At 39.9% G+C, this 23,865-nt stretch overlaps 1 protein-coding gene across 1 annotated transcript in view; it reads right to left on the bottom strand.

The window, feature by feature from the left end:
* The window catches only part of lig1 (ligase I, DNA, ATP-dependent), a 63,535-nt gene that overhangs the window by 5,439 nt on the left and 34,231 nt on the right, over positions 1-23,865 (bottom strand). Inside the window, exons 19-24 of the mRNA XM_086272130.1 lie at positions 21,296-21,406; positions 18,578-18,649; positions 15,147-15,291; positions 14,484-14,566; positions 12,518-12,670; positions 4,278-4,331 (exon numbers count right to left, since the gene is read on the bottom strand). Coding sequence (XP_086128256.1) covers positions 4,278-4,331; positions 12,518-12,670; positions 14,484-14,566; positions 15,147-15,291; positions 18,578-18,649; positions 21,296-21,406 — 618 coding nt within the window. The remainder of the gene's footprint in view (positions 1-4,277; positions 4,332-12,517; positions 12,671-14,483; positions 14,567-15,146; positions 15,292-18,577; positions 18,650-21,295; positions 21,407-23,865) is intronic.

Below are 23,865 nucleotides of genomic sequence, written 5' to 3'. Positions count from 1 at the left end.
CAACATGATTTCAAAGACACATTATCACACACCTACACGACAGATTTCATTTAGAAGCAGCCTAATATACTGCACTTTTTTTCTCCTTATTTTAAACTCGATATTTACCTCGCAGGCTTCACCGCCAAACTGTTTCTGTTCCCGCGAGGCGACCGAGAAAAATAAAAAGAGCCAACTTCTGCAATATTTAATAGTACCATTTTAACTTTGACACGAGCAATCATTCTGTCAGCGTAGGTGTCAGTCTTTTACAAAATGATACCCATCTTGTTTTGGCGTGAAACAGCCATTTCAGCGAATGTGCCTCTGAAACGGTTTAATGTTAACGAGACTGCTGCAGTGTCCACAGAACTGGGTCATAGTTAAATAATTCTGGGGGAAAGAAAGCTCCAGCTGTAGCGGTGCTGTTTCCCCGCACACATTATTTATACTGTGGGCATTCAAGTGACACTCCAATACAGAGTGAATTACAATGCATGAGCTGGTAGGCGTGTAGAGTCTTATAAAATATTGAGTTCTGTCGGAGCTCAAACCTGTGGCCTTTCAGTTATACTTGGGGATACACAGATACAGCTATATAATAGATAGAGTTATTATTGTAATCATTAGATGGGTCAAGTATTAGGTGGAGTTAATAAAACTGTAATATTGCAATTTTACACGCCTTCCAGAGCATCATAATTACACATCACACAAGCCTAAAAAGGTGTGTGAGCTATTTCAGTTACATGCAATTATTCATGTTGATTTAAATGTATTTACACCACCGAGGACCAAGTGAAGAACTCATCTTCAGGGCATGTAAAGTGACTTATTTAAGGTGGAGTGGCAATTATATAATCAAGTACAGTTGTTACTGCTGGGAAAACTGTGCAGTTTGTGCCTGCTGTGGAACATTTTGGCTTATATGATGTGAAACGGTAAGTTGAAAAAAAATAAAAGAAGTTCTACTTAAAAACATTTTAAGCACATGATCAGCAATGACGAGCAGAAGCTGCATTTAGGTATCAACTCTGTTCCAGGCTTATAATGTGAAATGTGTGATCAGAATACTAATAATAACATTTTATCAGTTCACTGAATGAGAAACTGAAATTCAATTGATGATTTCCAACTTTTGAAATGCTATATTTTAGTTATATATTTTAAACCGTATTTGTCCCTTGGTTGTACCTGAATCTATAACACATTGCTTCCACCAGAAGGTGACAATAAGGCATCAAAAGTCATTTTCCAAGTATTATTAAACAAGAAAAACACAAAGAATGCGTGATATTAATAATGATAAAAAAAAGAGTGCTACAGGAATGTTTTTTGCAGGCCATCCTGTGAGTTAGGACTCCACCCTATGCCAGAATCACACTATCCATGAATATACTTTTAACTTGTTAAAAAAACCTGTCACATCATGATAATGACATAAAATGATAAAGTGACGCAACACACGACGATGACAACAAAGTCCAGGCATGTCTGAGAGCGAGAGCAGTGTCATTTTAGTACTTAAAAAGGGAGTTTCTTCAATGACATCCAATATAACATGATAACGCAATATGCAAGAAAAATGTTGCTGCTAACAATGGGAACAGTGAACTTGTTTCACCACTTGAGGCAAAAACACCACCGACTACTACAAGGCTACGAAGGCAGGTAAAGCAAAATAAGAGCAGTGACGCAAAAGTAAACATTCACTCACCTGAGCATCGCTTGAGCACTCACTCCTTGCACTCTATATGGCAAGAAGAGCCAATGGTGGATGGAAATTACTAATGCGGTTACACAGCGGTAACGCAGGACTTTAAGCAACTGGTTAAACAGCTCAAATAAACCCAAGTTAAAACACCCTGGGTAAAAATTATTTTTAGATTTATACTTTATTATGTGATCATATTGTGCAGGCTCCTGTGGAATTACAAGGTTAAGTTGCTTTTCCGGTTAAACTGTGTTAAGCAGTTGCATTGTTCTTTTTTTTTTTTTTTTTACTTAAAACTTCTGGAGAAAACACTGTCGAGACTACAATTGTACTTACAGTTGACTTATGCCATGTCAGTGGATATAAGGCTGTCTCACTGCTACATTAATGCTGTGAACGCTACACTTCAAATTAGGTAGTCCGTCATCAATGACAGTAACTCAATGGAAAAGGAGGATGGAAAATGCCCTTCATTTTGTTTGCACATAAAAGCTGCTGCCTGCGAGCTAAGATCACCAAAGAAATGTTAAATTCTTTCCCCTCTATTGTCATAAATATGGTTTTTGCAAATTTTCAAAATCTCATGATATAATTGGGCTTTACTGCCCACTACCATTTTGGATTAATGTAGAAAATATGTAGAAAATAAAAGTTCATGGTACTTACGTAGTTTGTTCCTCACAAATTGACACCACTTCTATGATTTTTGAAGCCTAAATGTAATTTTCAGTTAATAATAAGCTACGAACAACTGAATGTGAGTGTCACCACTGCTTAGCTGCTTTGTTCAGATCAATGACACCAAAGTTCTGGAGTCTCATTTAGCCATTTGTTACAAAATGCATCTTTCCTTCAAAAGTGCCAACTCATTCCCAAATCATTTCTGGGAGAGTTTATTTGAATGTCAAATTGTACTTTTGCTTAAAATCTATAACGAACGTGATTCTGCATCAGGCCCCCAAAACTCCACTATCAGTCAGCCTCTAACGTCTACTACCCTTAATCATTTTCAAGCATCAGAATAAAGATTAGACTGAAAAATGGGGGGAGCAGCTCCCGGTGTTACAGCACAGCAACTCGCCACCCAGGGGATTGTGAACCGAGCCAATCGTCTCCCCGTCTCGAGTCCCTTCGGCTTGCAGCACTGCTGCAACTAAAGCAACACGGCCACACCACTGGCCTTCCTTAATTCACCATCCATCACTTTCATTACAAAGCAGCACAGTGCAGGCTCTATTGGTCTCACAAAGAAAAAAAAGAAAAGAAAAAAGGTTACACCACCTTCTAAATCACTGCTTCACTGTAGTGATTCTACACTGTGCAGCAGTTTGTTACACCAAATTCAACCCCTTAATCTCTAAAAGAGATGTTTTAAAAAACCCCACGGTGTTCACCAGGTTTGCTCAGTCTGTATTAAATAACGATTACGTTGTTTTATAAATAGATGACTGTATTTTAAAAACCCCGTCTCTTTTATTCCTGTAAAAGAAGTAATAAATTTAGCTGATAAAGCCAGCAGAATACAAAAATGAATTCACACTCTCGTAACGGCTATCATTTTCAGAGAGCAGTTGTCAAGTTTCTTCAAATGCTTCTGCTGCTCTGCTGCTCTGGAGCAAACCTCTTCAAATATAAATTGAAAAAGAAATTCATTAACCAGCTTCAGAGCACGCCAACACAGTTTCACTAAACACATTTTATTTTATTGGTAAAACAGAAGTGATTCCTGGTGCCAGCCCAGCATTTCCTAAACACACCAAATGAACACCTCTGAAAGGCACGTGCAACTTATTTTAGGTAAGATGTAACACGTGTATAAGCCTAGAGGGTAGAAAACATCTGTAATCCCTGAGCTTATTCCTGTTACTTTTCTCCTTTTGGATAATTAAAGGTATCCTCGAGGTGCTGTTTACAAAATGAAGTTGTAACTTAGGAGTTTATCTGCACACTGGTCCTATTATTTTGATACTAAAATCTTGGTTCATATCTGAAGAGACTGAATGAACAGAGAATATAATCTATGAATGTATAGTTGTGGAATTTCACGGCTTCAACCCCCCAAATACCTCATTGTGGTTTTGATCTAAAATTCACTGCGTCTGTGTTTATGTTACCATCAAGTAAGTACTTATCAAACAATGAATTCAAGTAATCCTAAAGCTGAAGCTTCAGATGTCTTTACACAGTACTGTCATCTGTTATCTCTGAATGAAGTCTGTTAGATGGGATATATATATACTTCGTATGGTCTCCTCAGGCACACAGCTCTGGCTTTGAGTGGAGAAGCCGGCCATTCAAACCTTATGTTTGCGAGGGACAGTCTATCAGAGCAAAGCTAGCTTCAAGGAAGCACTAAAAAACCCAATTTGAAAAGACTGTACCAAGGCCCAGTATAAGACAAATAAAGATTGTTTTGAAATCACACAAAGCTAATCTTGTTGAGTCTACAGTTAAATATTTGGCTCCTGTACATTTGCGATTTAAAAAAGAGGAAGAAAGAAAAAAAAATCAAGACATCAATGTAAGGAAACAACAGTGTGGCTGTTTAAAGAGTAAGTGCAACAGCCTTGCTGTGACACTTTACCTTTAAGAACTTGTAATGCTGCTCCAGATCTTCATCCTTGAAGCCTGTCCCGATCTGGAAGAGACGAAAGGAGATAAGAGGCACGCACACATCTATATACACACACACACACACACACACACACACACACACACTCCGTCTTAGATGTGTGTGAGGCAGCAGACATTTGGCAGCACGCTGCAAAACAGAGAACAGCAAGAAAATCCCTCCCTACACCACGAGCATCTTGTCTGCCTACTTCACATTAAGCAACATGTCACCTCTCAAAAGACCTGAGCCTGCTGAGGCACAAGAATCACCCAATGAATAAGGGGGGAGGAAAACAGGCTGGTGTGTCATGCAAATATAGGATTTCCCAGCTTACAGATCTGCATGTATTCTGCAGATCTCCATGATAGGCTTCACTGTGTGTTTTATAGCATTCAAGAAGATTTGGAGGTTAATCCAAGCATGTGTTCATGCATTTGTTATCTGTGCTGGCCAAGTCTTCTACCAAGCCGACTGCAATGTATTTTTAAGAGCACCTGTTCCACATGAAGTAGAGGTAAGCTAATTACTGTACAACTAGTCTGTTTTGTGGATAATCAGAGACTCCCAGCAGCTTAATCCAATCAATACAAGGGTTTGTGCGCAAGTTAACAAAAGCAAACAGCAATGCTCACAAACATTCACATTTTTAACACAACAACAACAACGAAGCAAAATTAATTATTATATTTTGGTAGTTCTGGGCTGAGCTTCCTTTTCTTGATGACCACAGCCAGGTCCACATGTTTGATTTGCCCGATTGTTATGCTGGATGCCCTTCCTGTCACAGCCACAGAGGGATTTGTTTGTTAGATAAATATTTAAACCACTACATTATGCAAACACTCTTAATTTGATGATTTAATTCTTGGTTTTATAACTCAAAACACAGGGAGATCACTGTGAGCTTCATTGCAAGCCCACTGACTCACTATGTTGCAAATTTAAAAAATATATTTAATTAAAACATGACAAAAACCAAAGAAGATTAAAAAAATATCTTGACTTAGGTGGAAATGAAGTACATGAGCAGCAACATGGACAAGCACTTAGCACGGTCACAGCAAGAAAATTCCTGATTCAAACGACTGCTTGGGAATGCCCCATCCAATTGAGGGGAGTATGGAGCGCTCACTGTGGCTGAATGGGTTCCCTGTGGTTTCCTCCCACAAAGCCATGCTTGGAAAGTTAATATATCTTATGTGACCATCTGTGAGAATGTGGGTACATGTGGTTGTATCCACATTTGCCCTGTGATGGACTGAATAGCTCAGAGTTAATAGATGGAAATCTATGGGTTTTATTTAGTTTTCGCCTTGCCAAACATGCCCGAGGAGGCATCGGTTCATTGAGACCGACTGTATGTCAAATGCTTTTACAAAATGTTTGTATTTTTAATACATGGTCTAAATCCTGCCCCTGACAACTAGCCCTAATATTACTTTTAGTAACAAACAAACACTGAAACTAATAAAAATGGATCCAAAACTAAACATTGACAGCTGTGCGTCAATGTCCTCGTCTCTTGCACGCTCTGCATGCCTATTTTCTTTCTCCCGTATGTGGGAATTTTGCGTTTGTGAGGTGTGTGTGTGTGTGTGTGTGTGTTTTCAATTTCTTCATGGTGGAGAAAAGGTTGTGTGGCTCAGGTCCTATTTGTTTGGCAGCACTTTTCTTTTCCAATACGCTTTCTTATTTTTCTATTTTGACGAAAACCTCTCAGCTTGCTGCTCTGAGTCATTCCTGCCTGCCTAATATCAAGCTCCTGCCAAAGACTGCAAACTGTAAATACACTTCTAAGGTATTTTAATGGGCTCACAGAGACAGACTCAACAAACAATCATTTAATGAGATGCGTGTTGACATAACTACCAGTATTTGTTAGAAAAACCTAGCAGATTAAAGGCTACATTAATAAACTGTCGACATAAAGTGGAGAAGACTGAGATTTAGATCTTGTTTTCCTCAATACTACAGTATTTCAGTACTGGTCATTAACAAATTACCACTGAGTCAGTCTTAACTGTGTATAAGTGCTGGTTTCTCATTGTGCACAATTACTTTACAAGCACTTGTTTTAATCATTTAAATGACTGTAAATAGCTAAATGTATCTCTCAGCTGTCACCTTCCATTTCATTAGTGTCCCTTTTCTTCTCTGTGACAGCAGCCTGTGTGAACTGTGTGTCCACAGCAGCAGCACTGCTCCCAAATCTGCTGCTCACTCAAGGACACTTCACAGGACATACAGGTGAAATTACATTTGGGAGATGGAAATGTGGTTTAGATTCTGCTTTCGGCTACAGAGAGGGTTACTGAAGTGTACAATGTCAAAGACAAAACATTTATTCCTTTGTTGTTTAGCTGACACTGGAGAGCAAAAGGAAGATGAGTGCAGCACACAGGAGAAGTGGATGCTGCAGTCACATGGCACACACTGACAACTGCAGAAAAGATTAACGGCGTGTTTCCATGTGCTCACTCATCTCGTACACATGTGAAAAAGTATGTACACTCCAACTTTACTGAACATAGCTGTCCACGTGAGACGTTTAGACAGGAAACATGATCTGAAGTATTTTTTTTCTTTCATTGTACAAAAACAACTGCAGGAGTTGAGTGCTGCTCAAACTGAAATGCAAGTTCAACACGTTACATGACTTTCAGACCCATCTAATAATACTTTTCAATTGAGCCCAGACATTCAAAGCGAACTATCAGCTTAGCCTAGAGTTGGATGTCTCGAGACCGATACCCTCTTGGTTTAGGCGGTCTTGACTACAAGTCTAGCTTAACCACAGTTAAAGTTGGTCATCTTAAACAACAAAAAGCCTTTGAAAGCTAAATGCCCTTTAAAGAAGTTGCAAATGAGTGGAAAAGAAATCAGGAAAAATGTTAAGACTGTTTTACAGTCAGACACTTCGCTTAGAGCCGTGGGAAGGGCCTTGAAGGTGGGGGTGCTGTAGTGTGTTACAAAGGTTATCAGTCCTGCAAAGCACCCAAAACTGAACTGAACCGCTCAGAACAGCCGAGAAAAAATACAGTGGCTTGCACACAACAGAACACTAAGTAAACTGCACACGACGGACACACACATCAGTCATACTATGAGGTTTGTTAAGACGAAGCAGTGAAGACATACAATAAAACTATTTGTGCACTGCTGACCAAAACCTATCAAAATATGGAGCCAAATTTATAAGTACCCTTTTGGTAACAAAGGCAGAACTGTGAAATTACTGCTTGATTACAATGTTAAACTGCACAGCGGCAGCTCATAAGCCAAAGTCTGACCTTCATCTGGGTGCAGGTTATAATACTCTAAATGTGACTTGGTGCTCAGAAGTTTAGGCAATAAATGTCGATGAGGACATTTAGCTAGTGAGAGGTACTGGCTGATAGCTAATTTTGAAAAATGCACCACTTCTAGGGATGTCCAGTAACGTCATTTAACCATGATGCTTTTATAAGGGGGAAACAAAAGGTACTTTTGTTTATTTAATTTAATTTATTTTACCCCCAGTTTTCCTTTTGCAATTGGAGGTGCTGCACCACTGGCAATACCCCCACTTCTCTTGGCGTTGGTTAGGCTGATATCAATGCATTTGTTCACCAAAGACAGTTAAATGAGTCATTTGATTGATTTGGTACTTTCCTTCTGAAGTAGAGCCTAAAAATAAGTCAACAATGCAGCTATATGTGATCTAATGTGTCCTTGAGGCAAGAATAGTGCCACTGAGTTGTGAAAATTCTCATGGTGACCTAAAAAATTTAAGACAGTTTAATAATCTTTAGGCCTTTTGATTACTTGTTAAAGTCATTTTAAGACTTTCTAAAGACCCTGTAAACACAGGTGACCTAAAGTAATGCCTGACTGCCTCAGTCAACTGAAGGGCCTCCTCTGTAAACATGGTTTAAATGACGCCCTTCGTCTTTGAGAACTTTTGCTGAAATTTACTGTTAATGAAAAAAAGGCATCTGTCCAGAAAACATTGGCTTTGTTAAGCCTTTACGTCTGTGAGAGTGTCAGCAACACTTACATCTTTCTTTCCCATGTTTTATGTGTCAACATGAATAAAAATGGAAAATGAATGACACTGCCTACAAAGTCCAAAATGTTTCCAAGCCTGATATATAACAAGTAGCCCAATAAGTGCCAAAACATCAGTTAGTCAGCTTGCAACTTAGTTATACAGTTTTTGGCTCTGGCTTTTGAAGACTGTCCCCGTGTATTTTTTAAAAATATTTTTAAAGTTACTGTGCATGGAGGAGGTGATGCTCCAACATGACTTTAGAAAAGCACAAAGTGTAACTGCCAAGTTGCATGTCAGAGAATTTAGTCAGTACAGCACATATTGTATGGGACATCACGCCCCGCCTACACATATACCCCATGTCATCACAGTCATCCCTCAGTTCTTATCCTCGTCATCTCGCTAAAAACATTTCTACTGAGTTGGGATAACTATCTACTCCTAGTTATCTCTGTTGTCTGACTGCTTTAAGTTAGTTTAACTAACCCTGTTGGTGTTAGCTTCCACCGCACAGTTGGTGTGTAGTTTGCCCGCAAGGCGCCAATTTAGAGTCTTCCTGTGCAGTGCTTTGCTTTGCGTTTTGGTATGGATGCTAAACAGAAGCAAGGAAAGCAGAAATCTACTGTTCGCTCCTGTCCTCTGAGACGCTGTTTCTCTATGCACAACAGTGATCATCACGGTCACTATGGACGATACATGGAGCCGTCCCTGGCTGCTTATCATGGTGCCGGTGGCCCTGCAACACTGCTGTCTAAGCACAACAGATTCTCCGCGTCACAGCTGGATTCATCGAGCTCATGCTTTGCGTATCTAGCCAGAGGTAGAGCTCTGTGTAAACAGAGGCTGTCCCACTGGATTACAGAAGCTCTCTCACCGGCATACAGCACCAAGGGTCTCGCTTCGCCCCAGGGTATAGGAGCTCATTCCACCAGGGCAAACTCCTAGGCTCTTTTTAAAGCTGTAACTGTAGGTGATATTTGTGCTGCAGCTAGTTGGGCATCACCGCACACTTTTGTTTGGTTTTATCATTTGTACATTACAGCTCATGTTGTCCTTAAGATGCTGGTGCTCCAACTCCAGTTCAGTAGCTGCTCTGCAGGGCATGTATATATGTCCCATACTATATGTGTTGTACGGAGTGAATCAGCTGAAAGGGAACAGACAGTTACTTTTGTATCTTCTGTTCCCTGAAGGAGAGGAACGAGGTCCAACACAAGGTTCCTCCGCCCCGCAGCTTGGCTTGGTGAAGAGCAGCTATTGAACTGAGGGATGATTGACGAGAGGGGCTATACGAACGCATGTCATCACAGGTCAAAGGTGTGAATACAGGTTTCTTCAGCCAGGACACACAAGGGCATGATGTGTGTGTGTTGTACCTGTCCTTCTGAGAAGAGAAGCTATAGATGTAATTGTTTGTTCTTCACATAAATGAGCTCAAATAAAACGGGGGCAAGTGCAATACACAGTTGGAGATTTTATCTGATCTGAAATTAGCCAAACTCTGGACAAGTTAGAGTAAGAGTTGGGAGGATTAAAACATATGAGCAAGACTGGACGCTGCAGGCCAAGCTGACAGGATAGTTGTAAACCTGTCACCTCTGTGGCTCATTCAGCATTTTTGACATTTGGATCTTTGAACTGGAAAACTAAAACAAGGAATTACTGACAATGTACTGAAAAATTCTCCTAAAAATGAAGGATTTTCAAGCATCCATCCATCCATCCATCCATCCATTCGCTTCCGCTTATCCTTTTCAGGGTCGCGGGGGGCGCTGGAGCCTATCCCAGCTGTCATAGGGCGAGAGGCGGGGTACACCCTGGACAGGTCGCCAGTCTGTCGCAGGGCTAACACACAGGGACAGACAACCATTCACACTCACATTCACTCGCACATTCACACCTAGTGACAATTTGGATTAATCAATTAACCTATCCCCACAAGCTGCATGTCTTTGGACGGTGGGAGGAAGCCGGAGTACCCGGAGAGAACCCACGCAAACACGGGGAGAACATGCAAACATTTTCAAGCACTACAAATAAAATCAACACGAGCAAAAGAAAAGATAGAAAAATCAATGAAGAGCTAAAAACCAGACTTCTTCTACAATTTTCACTCCATCTTTTGTTATCCACAGCTTGGGAAATAATTATTTCACCCACTGCCGAATTTGGAACTGTTCAATTTACAAAGAAATGAATGGTCTTTAATTTTTATGGTAGTTTCATTTTAATAAATAGAGAGACCATCAACCAAAAATCTAGAAAATGAAACCCATTACATAAAAGTTATAAATTGATTTGCACATCACTGACTCAAATAAGCATTTGATTCCCAAACTAAACAGTACTTTTTGGAAAAAACCTTGTTGGAAAGCACAGCGAGGAAGCTGTTTCTTGCAGTTAGTCAGTGGGTTTACACACATCTGTGGAGGGATTTTGGCCCTTTCTTCTTTATAGAAAGTCTATAAATGTTTTAGGCTTCTTGGCTGTCGCTTGGCAAATAAAAGCCTCAGCTCTGTCCACAGATTCTCTATAGGATTGAGGTTTGCAGAGGTCACTCCATGACTTTAATGTGCTTCTTCTTCCTTTGCTGCCTTAGCAATATGTTAAGCGATATGCCGGTCATTGTTACACAACCCATTAAAGTGTTCTGGGTAAAGTAAAGATGTTCTCAGCCAAGATTTTCATGGCTCCGTCCAGTACCCTTATCAGAAAAACAGCCCCAAAGCATAACATTTCCACCTCCGTGCCTGTCTGTGAGGACAATCTTCATACTCAGGACCGTACTCAGCATTTCTCTTCTTCCAAATACGGCAGAGTTTGATTTTGGTTTCATCTGACCACAGCACTTCCTCCCTCGCCTTCTCTGAATCAATTAGATTTTCACTGGCAAACACAAAGTACTAAATCATGTTTTGCTTGGGGACAAAATACCTATTTTACTCACTGACATGCAAATCAATTTATAACCTTTACGTGTTTTTTTTCTGGATTTTTGGTTGATGTTCTCGCCCCATTAAAATGAAACAACTACAAACATCACAAACTGTTCATTTCTTTTTAAGTGAGCAAACTTACAAATTTAGCAGTGGATCAAACAATTATTTCCCCCACTGTACATCTGCCTGGCTGTACTTACTCAGGATAGTGACCTCAAATATGAACTCCATTTACAGATGAAAAAGCTTGAAAAAGAGAAAACTACCAGCATTGCCCGAAAAGTTAACGTGGCTCTTTAACGGTCGCTTTAACCTCCATCGGCTCCACTGGAGCATCTCATGGGCCAAAAGCGTAAACGCTGCGGTTGTACCAATGAGCTCCCAGGTGTGAATGTGTGTAAGTAGATGTTGTAGAAAGAGTGTGTGTGTGTGTTCGCTGCTCTCTAAATCCCTTTTCTCCGGATAAAGACATAAAAGTTATAGAGACGAAAAAAAAAATGGAGATGAAAGGTTTTAGGAGGACAGAGGAGAGGCTGAATTTATGCTCTGTGCTGGAGTGATACTCTGACTTGTTCACACTGTCATTATCTCACACACGTACAAATACACACACTGAAGTGGTCACGCATGTTCCAATATATGCTTACACCTTATTCCAAGATGCATCCAGTCACACCTCCACACTTGTGGACACAACGATTTTCCTCTAACTCGGATTTGAGGGGAAGCACGACAGTTCAAAGCACGAAACAGACTCAAAAACACAGCTCCCACACACATAAGAGGCAAAAGCAGCACACATACACACAGAAAAACCTTCGCACTTAATTAACACTCCACACTCTAGAGCACCTTAATACAAAGATGTGAAATATGCATTGCACAGAAGACAAACAATAAAATATGTCAAAATTAATTATCTTTAAGCAGAAAATTAGCTGCACTATTAAAGACCTTTTCTCACTATCCTCCCACACATCACACGTTTACATGCATCAAAAGCCACAGGTCAAAATTTAATTACACTGATTAACATTTTGAGTTGAAGGACTCAACAGCTGCCTGGAAATGTTGACACACTTGTTCTGGATGAAAATATTAAAATAGTGTCTCTGGAGACGTTTAATGTGGAACACCAGGAATGCAAGGCCATTCAAAGATGTTTATAGAGCGAAGATATTCCTTACAGGATGCCTATGTTTTTTTTTTACATAGACATAAGACAAAAAACACACACACACCTTGCAGACGGACTGGAACTCTTCATTTTCTTCATCGTAACAAGCCAGCAGGAAGCCCCCATAGGTGCCTGTCCTTTTTCCTTTCCCCAGATAGGCCCCAATCACACACAGGTCCACTGTGTCTCCAACTCCCTCCAAGTAGTCCTTCTTCAACTGGGGGAGGATAACAGCAAGCGAGAAATACATTCATGTATAAATCACCCCATGTTTTGGTCATTGTTCAACACAGGCAAATAAAATGTGCGACTTTAAATGTCTGCAATTTAAAAATATATATATTATAGTGTATGAACCGTCACAGTTTTTGAATGCTGCGTGAATTAGTTGAAAACCTGATAGTTTAAAAATGTCCTCCAGAAATTCAAACTCAGTTAGGATGAAACCGTTTTAAACAACAGTGTAATCAACTTTGGTGTGCAAAAAAAACCCCCCAAATTCAAAATCTGTTACACTTATCTGTGTTTATATTTCTGAGCAGAAACCTGAGAAAAAAAAATGTCTGTAATTAGAATACCAGGTACGGATAAAAAAAATCCTAGACTTTGATGCTGAAAATCGAAAACGTTATTTCGACTCGGCAGATATTCCCTTCAAGGCTGTCTCATCGTGCACCTCTGCACACCTTTGGTGTTAAAGGCATTTTGAGATCACCCTCTTTCAGTCCCGTTCCCTCCCCTTGTTCTTGCGCTTCTATGACGTATACTGGAACTTCTCCAGTGTGAAAAAATGGCGCTCGTTAAACTTGACCATCATTTTGGAGAAAAGGAAGTCTCAAAAAGGTCTCAAGAAGGCAAATCTGGTGAGCGAAGGCTGTCTAGGTATGCTGAGTGCTTACAGATGCTGCTGCAAAGTTCATGTTTCTGATTAATCTTTTCACTTGAACAGAGCTAGGCAATGAAAATCTCACCATTAGAGATGAAGTCACAGTCCACATCCATGTGAATATCAAACTTATAAATCAGTGACATAGTAATTCATTTTCCTCATTAGCACCTCATGGAATTGGTCATTATTGGTATTAGTATAATAGTAAAAGTATAATTAGTAATATTAAGGTCTCAACCAACATGATCACCTCATCTATGATCATGCTCATCTCCATCTGTATGCAACATGTGCTAATAAATAATTTGGCATTTCTGTAAGTTTGTTGAATATGAAAAATCCAACAGAATCAAGCTATGTTAGCTTTATTAAATATTGTTAAAAAGATCAGGAGTAAGAATTTGGTAAAAGTGTAAATCGTGTGCATGAAGGTTATGTGAGGAAAGTGCCTGTAAAATGGCAAAAGTGATCTTGAGCACAGCTTGGACTCATTAGAAGATAATTGTTTTTGGATGAAGACCAATTAGGTGATCATTGTGTTTCCAGTTTGAGCAGCGATTCTTTTGAATTATAGAAAGACAGATGATGGCTGCTTCACGATGGCATAAGCAAATAAACAAAACAAAAATAAACAGCAAATATCAAATCAGCAAGCTTCTGATTGTACTCTACATCTGACATATTACCTGTGGGCTTGAAAAACTGCAGATTCCTCAAGTGGAAACCTTTAAAAATTGCTTGGGTTGTAGCCAGAGTCTTAGCTCTCATCGCCATTACTGATCCAACGACTGAAAGTCATGTCAGTTTGACAAAGAAGTTGTGAAAGTTGTTTGTTTTGGGCTTGTCTGCGGTTCAGGGTAAGAACGGGACTTCCGGGGAGTGCAAGATAAGATGACCTTGAAGGCTTTACCTTTAAATCAAGTACGATTTGGCATTTTACTTGGCAAATGTTGGGGCTTTCCAAGCATACCATGAAGCAAATAATGGTCTTTCTATAGTCACTCTATATATGTGTGTTTGTGTCATAACTTTATGATAGGGTAAGTGCACATCCACGTTGTTAGGCAGTGTGTGTGTAACGTGAATGTAAATGATTAATGGGTAACAAAACTGAAGCGCATGACCACACATAAACACACACCTTGAGCCAATTATGAGAGCGCTTGGCAATTTCATAGGTGGCATCCTTCTCTAGAGTCTTCACCATGAGGCCCTCGCAGGAGTCTAAACACACAAACAGATTAATACTCCAACTCACGAGTCCTGCTACGCAGAAAGGAAATTAAGAGATTATCTTTCAGATACATAAAAGGTCTTTGTTTTCTTTTGAAATACACAAAACAAAAGCAGGTTGAGGACACAAAGACAGCCAGTGGACAAGGACACTGGCGTATAACTCAAAGAGACGCACGGGAAACACAGCTCTATGTGCTTCCTCATAAACAGAGCCAGACAGACACAACGCAAGAAAATTCAATTACACAACTAACAAGTCCTGTCTCTCTTATGCAAACACACAACACAACAAACACACACGCCAAACAAAGGGACGGCATGCAGGGAAAGGACGACTACTACACACAAAGCCCTCGCACAAAATCACAAATGAAATGAATCTCTCGCACAGCACACCCACACACACACAAAAAGGTTCAAGATGCACAGGGACAGCAGGCGAGGAAAAAAAGTACACAGTCGGTGCACACACAAAAAAGTTATGAGACACAAAGAGACAGCAGGAAGGAAAACAAGTAAGAAAGCCTGTCTCCATCTAACCGGCACGCATACGCACACACACACACACCTCGGACAGATTGCTCCAGGAACTCGGCGATGGTGTCGGTGTTGTCGGAGTCGATGGATCGGGCAAACACAAACTCTCCCTCCACCTCTGAGAAGCTTTCTCTCAGTAGAGCCCGACGCCGACACAATGGCTGTCGCACCAGGGACTAAACACAACACACACACACACAGAAACACATACACAATTACAAATGGCAAAACTGTATCATTACAACCATTTTCTCTCTATAGCTCGGAGCCTTGCGATGACAAGGATGAAATGCCATCTCAACCATCTACCCACTCATACGCAAACACACAGTCTCAGAGTATACTCACAGACACACAGCCACGGCAGCTTTGGGCACACATACAAACACCCACACGTATACATGTGCACGCACAGCCACACACACGAGCAGCTTTAAATCTGCAGAACATGCAGTCATATGCACGATTTATACCCTTACTCGAAATGTATGCAGATAATGAGGCCGAAGCAGCCTGCAACGTTCTGCAATTACACCTTCGGTGATTGTTCTATGCTACAGTATTGACTTTCTTTTGCACTTACATATATATACTTTTCCACAATCAATGGCGATTGAAGCTTGTACGAGATAAACAGAGGCTTACTGCAATTTTTCCTCAACCTGTAAGGGAACTGGAGGGCCGCTGCCAGCGGGCTGCGGGAGGGGAAAATGTGGAGTGAAGTTGAACAACTATATTTTGTCGGGGGGAATTTCACTGATACTGAACTTTTATTTTAATTCATTTGACTGACAAAAAAAAACAAAAAACTGAGGTGACAGGTGTGAGCTTTATTTGAAAATCACTGCTTTTACTGAAATTACTGCAACTCAGAAAACAGAACCGTCTACGCACAGATTGGTGGAGCACTGAAAACAAGGAAATGTCATACTGGCAGACCAAAAGGCTGCTGCTTTTGCATTAACAAAATAATTACAGCCTATTACATTTTACATTTTGTTTTACAAAAGTTGGTTCACAACATTTCTAGGTAGAGACACGTAACGAGTTTGGTGCAAGCTACGCTACGGCACAGCCAACCTTTCGTTCCACACGTTCTTTGTGAGGATGATTCTAACCATCTACTAGAGTTTAATTTATCCGTTAAAAATAACTGAAAAGGCCACATATTCTCCTAAATATCACAAGTCAGCCAACACTTGGCTAAAGCAGCAAAGCACCCACATACAGCATTGACAAGAGGACAATACATTAAAGGTCAACAGATGCAGGTTTCATCAATTAATGATGACACTGCAAGGTTTTTTTTTTTAGGCTTCATTTTATTCAGCTTAGTCGCAGCACTGAAATGCTGCTGCAATTTCTGTCTGACCAGAAACCCCAAAAGCTTGTGGGAAGCTGATACCCTTAGGAGTTCAGATTTTGACTGGAATTACATTTTTTTAAACATCTTCACATTATGTCTACTTTTGACTTTTTGATTATAATTGAGGTAAATTTTACATCTATATTGTCATTTGACATGTGTCAATTGCCTGTAGTTGGCAGCACATGGATTTATACACTCTGACAGTAGCTTGGCACAACAGCTAGGCAATGCCAATCCTTAATGATGCTCTTGTCTTTATACGTGTCATTGCTCTGAAATAGGACTTTGGCATATTGTCACATGGTGACATGCATTAATACAAAGCTGAAGTGTGCTATGGCATAGAGGTTGTTGGACATGCACCTGGTATTTTGCAAGAATATATAGCAGTATATAGCAGCGAGCACGAGGGGGGAGAAGACTTTAAAGGGCCAAGTTTGGTGCTACATTCACTATCATTTCATCATGTACACCAGGGGTTCTCAAACTTTTTCTAGCATGCCCAATTTCAGAAGGTGAAAAAAGTTCAAGCCCTCCAACATTCTTGAATTTTACTTAAATGCAAGTCAACACAATTCATCAGCAAATCGTAGATTATTACAGTTATTTTTTTTTTTACTTTTCAAATTCTAAGTGCCATGCCTGCAGTGCCCCACAGGGTTGTAAATGTTTTAATGTTTTACAGTAAGAGTGAACATACCCATCTGTAAATAAACAACATATTAATTCATATCCATTATTGCGAGAAGTTCTAGCCTAGTTGTCAACAGCTCCTTGACCTCTGCCAATCTGCCATATCTACAAAATTATCTACATTTATCTAAAGAGAGAATTTCTGTGACTCTTTACAAAGTTTATTTTTTTCCCCCCATTCTCTGTGCCGTTCTTCTGTCTCCTTTCTGCACAAGAGTTATGGAGGCTGTGTTGCCAGTGATAAATTGAAGTTTGGGAAGTATTTTGTGTTCAAACTCAGGAGGACTTGTGTCACTACATGGAATCAAGACCTATTTATAAAAAGAGCAAGTTCAAATCCACCAAAGGAGAGAAATCTCAAAGGATAATGAGACAGATGAAGCTGGACTTGAACTAGTAGTTTGCTGTACAGCTGCCAGCCAGTGCTCATAGAAAGCTTTGTATGAGTCATACAAATCCGTTTACCCCAGTGCGTTAAAACCACAAATTTATTTATTTTCCCTCCTTTTATATTCTTGCCTTAAAAATATGAACCCAACAAAATGAGCATATGCAGTGTATGTGTAATATTAGGTCCCTAAAGTAGATAAATAATTTAAAAAATAGCACCAAGGACATGACCTTGGTGTCCTGTGTGGTGGCGACTGCTGACTAATAGCTCTTGCTGGTTGGTCAGGCCTTAGCAGGGGAGGTAGCTGGTGTGAATAGCATTAAAAAACCCTCCCAGGACAACAACAGTGTTAGCAATGACAAGGACTATAGGGCAAAGGCAATTGGATGTTTCCAATTAATCGAGGAGAGAGATAAAGAAAAAAGAAATTAATAAATAAAGGGCAACAGCCATAAAGAAGACAAAGTATGCATATACAGAGAAAAAAATAATTCATCACATTTGCATAAATGCCATATTAGGAGGAAGTAGCAATGAAATGGCACAACTTAAGAAGACAGTATTGGTCTTTTAATTACATAATTTTGTTTCTGTCCACTTGGGAAAACTCACATGGCACCGGAAGATGGAAACAGTAATTAGGATTTTCTTTAGCAGTCTTAAGAAATGTGCTTAAAAACTAAGCTTTATTTGGATAGAAACATATACTCTATCCCACACTCAGTCACAGTTACCACCCACAACACATACACTCTCAGACAGACAGACACACACCTACCCACACACATGCACACACACCCCGTCGGAATTACAATGAGCATTACAATCATTATGTAGTTACGGCCTCCAGAAGCAGCATCATTGGCATTCAGGGACGATGCTGGCAACTTGGCGGGCGACGAGCACGCGGGTACTCACAAACAATAAACACGCGCAGCGGTTTAAAGAAAGAAAACAGGAGTGTTTTAAGAGATCTCTGGGAAACATTTTCATCATCACTAGGCCTTACCTCGCCATTGAGGTAGAGGAGGTCAAAGGCGTACACACACACTTGGACTTTGATCTCTGATGCATCCACATCCTGCAGGGAGACATCAACACACATGGATACATTTTAATATTTTTCCCTTTGACAAAAATATGCAAATAGACGCATCTTATTCACAAATCGCTACAACCAACCTTGGGACTTGTTACAAAGAGCTCTTTGATTTCTCTCCCCGTTCGTGTTGAAAGTTAACCACCCAGCCTTCCCGTCTTCCTCTTAACAGCATCACACCTCCCTGTTGTGTTCGCCCTCTCTCAGCCTATTACTTCCTGCTCCTCTGCTCACTTCACTCACCTCTTCTGCTTCTCCTTCTCCCACTCTCACCTTTCTAGAACCTCATCCTGTTTATTCCACAACTTCTTTACCCCTGCTGGTTTCTACTTTCCCAACTCGACCTTATTACTGTGTTTCCAGCACACCCCTGATGGAACCCAAGGAATGTTGAATTCCGGGGATAAGGCTCCACAAGCGATTTACAAATCCATTACTCTGTCTGTGAACCCATTCTTTATTAGATACTAGCTTGTTTCAAACTAGTGATGTATGAAATCAGGTTGCATCATTAAAATTTAAAAGGGTACTCCTGTGCAGTTTTTGACCACTAGTAGCACAATAAAGCAACTTTCCAGAGGAGATTTCAGGAGCATTTGTTTGCATGCAATCACAGCAATACACATTCTTAACTCCTGATTTCAAACAATCCCAGTTTTCTGCGATGGCAGTGACATGACAAGAAGTGCAATGTGGCACAGACTGACTCAGATGGCTACCATTAATGAATCTGCCAGTTGTGGACCTGTGAGGTGTCGGCTTCTGAGACTACAGACTCTTCCTCAGTTGTGCATTATGGTCTCCCAGTTCTCCTTCTATTCTGGTTAGACTGTGCGAATTTGAGAAGGGAGCAGTACCCATGGCAGCATGAAATCTTCAGGTTTTTGGCAGGCTTAAAACAAAATCACTGACCACTTTTATAAAAATATTCTTTTTTTGGACTGTAATTGAACCCACAGAGGCTGATGCACAACAGAAACGGTTTCAGCTGTGCTACCATACTTAGAAAAGGCTGATCAGTCAGCGTTGATAAAGATAATAAACTTCGCTTAACTAACAACTGGAACTCCACTGGGACTCAACTGATGGCTTCTGATAACAAGCCACAGTTTGCCTATTTGGGATACTTCATTAATAGTCATTATGTATTTCAGATGAATATAACCTTTCCAAGTAAATATTCTTAAGTCATCTCAAAATAAGGTTAAAAAGTTTAAAAACCACTGTTCAAATGTGTTTATATACGTGAAAAGAAAACATCAATACCACAGCTGATCATAAAGGCATCTGATTATTTTAAGTATGAAACACTCTTCAAACAAACTTTGCCTCCTAAGTTTATTCTCAAGCCAACTACTGTTGTTTTAAACAGATCATCATGATCATTAACATCAGTGTACTGAAAGCCTACTTGCCCACGTGGCCTAAATTACCCCCTCCAAGCCTAAGCATGGTGATTTTAAAGATTTATGGGGTTTTTTAAGGCATAGACTACAACAACTAACTATGTAACCCATCAACCTACCAATTTATGTCAGTACTAAAGTACAAACTGACACTAAATTAAATCTGTGCCAAATTCCAACTGCAACTAACTTTCATCCATCTGTCACCAACATACAAGAAGCTCATGATGAAATACATACTCAGCTTCATCAACATTTCCTTCAGGTAATTATTAGTTAGATAGATAAAATAGTCAGATTAGATAATTTTGTAAAGTGTGACTTGCAGGTTCAGTTCTCCAAACTTCTGTGAGTGATCTGATAAGGACTGGATGGAAGAATTAAACAGCAACGACTAAAAAAATAAAAATAAAAAAATTACAAAAAAAAAACACCGCAATCTTTAAACCTGAAGGATTTTTCTCTCTTTAATTCTTCTTTTCACACCCTCATTACTTTCCTCTCTGCTCATTAATAATGTTTAATTAGTGCATATCTGGTTTCATCTCCTCAGCAGAAATATTTCATTCAGGAAGCGTGCTTGTGGTATTGAAGCAGTTGAGATGTTACAGAATGCCAGAAGGGCAAAACAATCAGTATGTGCATCAAACCGTCATTACAAATAATCATAGTTTCATGGTGGCAGTAACAGTATCAAAAAAAGAAAAGAAAAAGAAAAAGTCATCAAGATAATCATTTTCAGCAATTTCCATCACCATGTTCTCTGTATTTTCCTCCTCATTTCTCTTTTCCTAATTTACAAGGATGGCATCATGCATACAAAGAGAAAGTAAAGAGAGCAGTTTCACTCTAATGTGATTGGTGTAGTGGAAAGAGGCCGTTAGTCTGATCAAAACTGAATAAACACCTTGCTGACATTTGCAATCTCAGCCACCACCACCACCCTTCTCGATCCATTTGACTCTTCCTTCTCCTACTTATCAGTCTCCCCCTCGTTCTGTCTGCTTTTCCTCCGTCCATCACCCTCAGTCTGCCGGATCATTTCACACTATTATCTCGCTCTACTCTACCTTCAAGTCTTTATCTCTGTCTTGTTTTCTCTCTTCAACCTTTTCACTCCTCCTCCTTTCTCCTCTCATTATCTCCTACTCTCTGCCTTTATGACACCACAGCCATTTTATTTCCCTTTCTTCTTCCCTATTACATCCCGCTCTGTCCATACCTTTCTCTTACGGGTGGTGAGGACCTGGAAGGGCTGGATCTGTTTCTTCTCGTGATCCCAGGCCACCGCCTCAGAGTCCAGGACACAAGATACAACAGAGTCCTTCTTCACCTGCGTGAAAAACCATGACAGAGCAACAAAGAAAAATAGATAAACAAAAAGATAAAAGATTGCGCTCAAGAGTGAGATGAGAAAGATGAGAAAGATTTTTTATAGATGAAGGGGGGAAAAAAGCCAGACTGCATATAGGCAACATCTGCTGTAGCAAACAGAAGACTGCTGGATTTACTTCAATGAGACTTTCAATCTTCTGACAAACTCAGAGATTCAAACTCTGTTCATGTCTTTGAAAAGCGCCAAGTTGAGTCTCATACAGAGGCAATCATACCGAAGACATGTTCAGGTCGTTTCAGGACCCGCAGCTGCCCCCAATTTGTTGCCAAATGCTTTGGAAGACAGCACATTAGCATTTTTTATGCCCTACATGTATTGCTATCTTGAGCAGTCATGTCTTATAACTGAAGTCTCTTCTTTTCAGACAGTTTCCAAACTGTTAAGCACGTCCCCTCTTTTGGTGGGATGCCCACGTCTGGTCAAAAGTTTCACCAGAAACATTCTGCAGTTTGTTGTTTATCATTTATGCATTAACTAAAGGCTTTGGCAGCTGATAGTTATTTCCCTGTGCAGGAAGACACTGATAGGGTTTAAGCTGCGGATAAACCGTCTAGCTCATGGGCAGATTATATTGACCATCACAGCCGAATCCCAAGATCAAACTGAGCAAACTGAGCGGCTGCTAATTAGCTGAGCCACCAAATCGTGTGTGAGGCTTTAATCCCTCACTTCCTGGTCAATTTGGGAACCTGTAGGATACCTCGAAATGTCTACATTTCTAATCTGAATCAGACTGGGAACTTATTAGCGAAGGAAATCTGAAAGGTAATCAGACACCTAATCAAAGCTAAGCGTAACAGACACTTTAGAGGTAACAGCTTGTTTGCAAACAGTCTGAAATATCAAACACAATCAGTTCTCCTCATAAGGTTATTAGGCTAAGTAATGAATTAATTACTAATTAATGCATCTGTATTAATATTAATGTATTAATATTAATTCATAATTTGAAACTTTAAGGCTCTGTGGTAGCCTGGGGAAAATTGGTTTTCCCTTATTAAAATGCAAAATAATGCAGCAAGGTGCTGTAAAATCTAATCAAACCATCTTCTCCATGCAGGCAACCTGAGTTAGTTTGAAGTTTAACTCAGTGTGCTCACCAAGTGTGTTGGCACACACAAACACACTGCCACGAAATCATAATGTCAAGATAGGCAATGTAAATGATTATCTAAGCATTTTCTTTAATTAACTGTCTGCCACATTAATGATCAGTAATCAATTTCTGAGACAAAAACTTCACATAACCAACATGAGCCATTTTCAAACCGCAAGAAGTTCAGCATCTTAAATTATGAACCATTAACTTCACAAACCCATAAAAAGGAAAATTACTTCAAAAGATAGAAAGGCAATGTCATCTCTCAAATTTATCTCGAGGCATCCAAATAATCAAGCAAAGACGCCAAAATCTAACACTATGTCTGTTTCCTCTTGCAATTTAGGAGGTAATAATGGTGAGAAAGAAAGGTGACAGAGAAGGAGAAAAAGTCTGAAAATAATCCATGAAATGCTGGTAAGGGGAGTGCAAAGAGAACAAGGCGAAGGAAGAGGAGCAAGGGAGGAAGGAACCAAAAAAAAAAGTTAAAGAAAATGTTTTAAAAGTAAGGGAGAAAAAAATGGTGCAAAAGAAATTGTGAGAAGGGAGACAGGGATGAGAAGAAACCGAAGGCAAAAACAAAAAAGGTGAGAGAAGGCACCAGTCAAGATCGTCGGCAGGCGATGAAGAGAGAGCGAGAGCAAATACGTAAGAAGTGTAGAGGGAGTGAAAGGAGAAGGGTATAAGTGGCAGAGAGGCAGACCAGAAAGGTGAAATTGCAGACAGGTAGTATCAAAGCTTAAAAAAAGATGAGAGGAAGAGAGGCTGAATAAGACAAGAGTGGAGAAAGAGAGGTGGGGGGAAAAAAGAAGAGAGCGAGCTAGGAGTAGTGAAGAATTGAACAAGTATCATCAAGACGTAATGAAGAAGAAAGGCGGGGAATGATTAGACAGGCAGACATGAGGGAAGTGGACGGAGAGAGCAATAAGGTGAGTGTGAGAGACAAAGATCCGTGTAGCTTTTAAAGTTATTAAAAAAAAGGGAGGAAAATATCAGAAAGATGAAAGTCGGTGTGAGGGAAAGTTAGAGTGCAGATGTTATGAGAGAAGATGGGATACAGAGGTTAGATTGACTGAGGTGAGATATGAGCTATCATTTGAGTCATGTTGGCAAAAAGCTACTGTCCAGCAGGATGAGGAAAGAGATTTTACTTTCCTCCCATGTGGCAGAGTTTATGTGAACAAAATCTTAAAATCTAAAATCTTAAAACTAAACAAGGTCAAATAACTTTAATCTTATTGTGAAAAAAATCTTATTTTAAATAACAGAATTAATCCCTAAAGCTCTTTCACAGCAG

This window comes from Aulonocara sp. 'chitande type north' Nkhata Bay, linkage group LG18 (assembly GCF_057382095.1).
Source record: "Aulonocara sp. 'chitande type north' Nkhata Bay isolate Kocher_YH1m ecotype deep benthic linkage group LG18, A_spYH_male_GT1.1, whole genome shotgun sequence".
In the NCBI taxonomy this organism is placed as follows: domain Eukaryota; kingdom Metazoa; phylum Chordata; class Actinopteri; order Cichliformes; family Cichlidae; genus Aulonocara; species Aulonocara sp. 'chitande type north' Nkhata Bay.
Note: the sequence above shows the minus strand (reverse complement) of the source record. Positions and strands in the feature narration are given on the sequence as shown.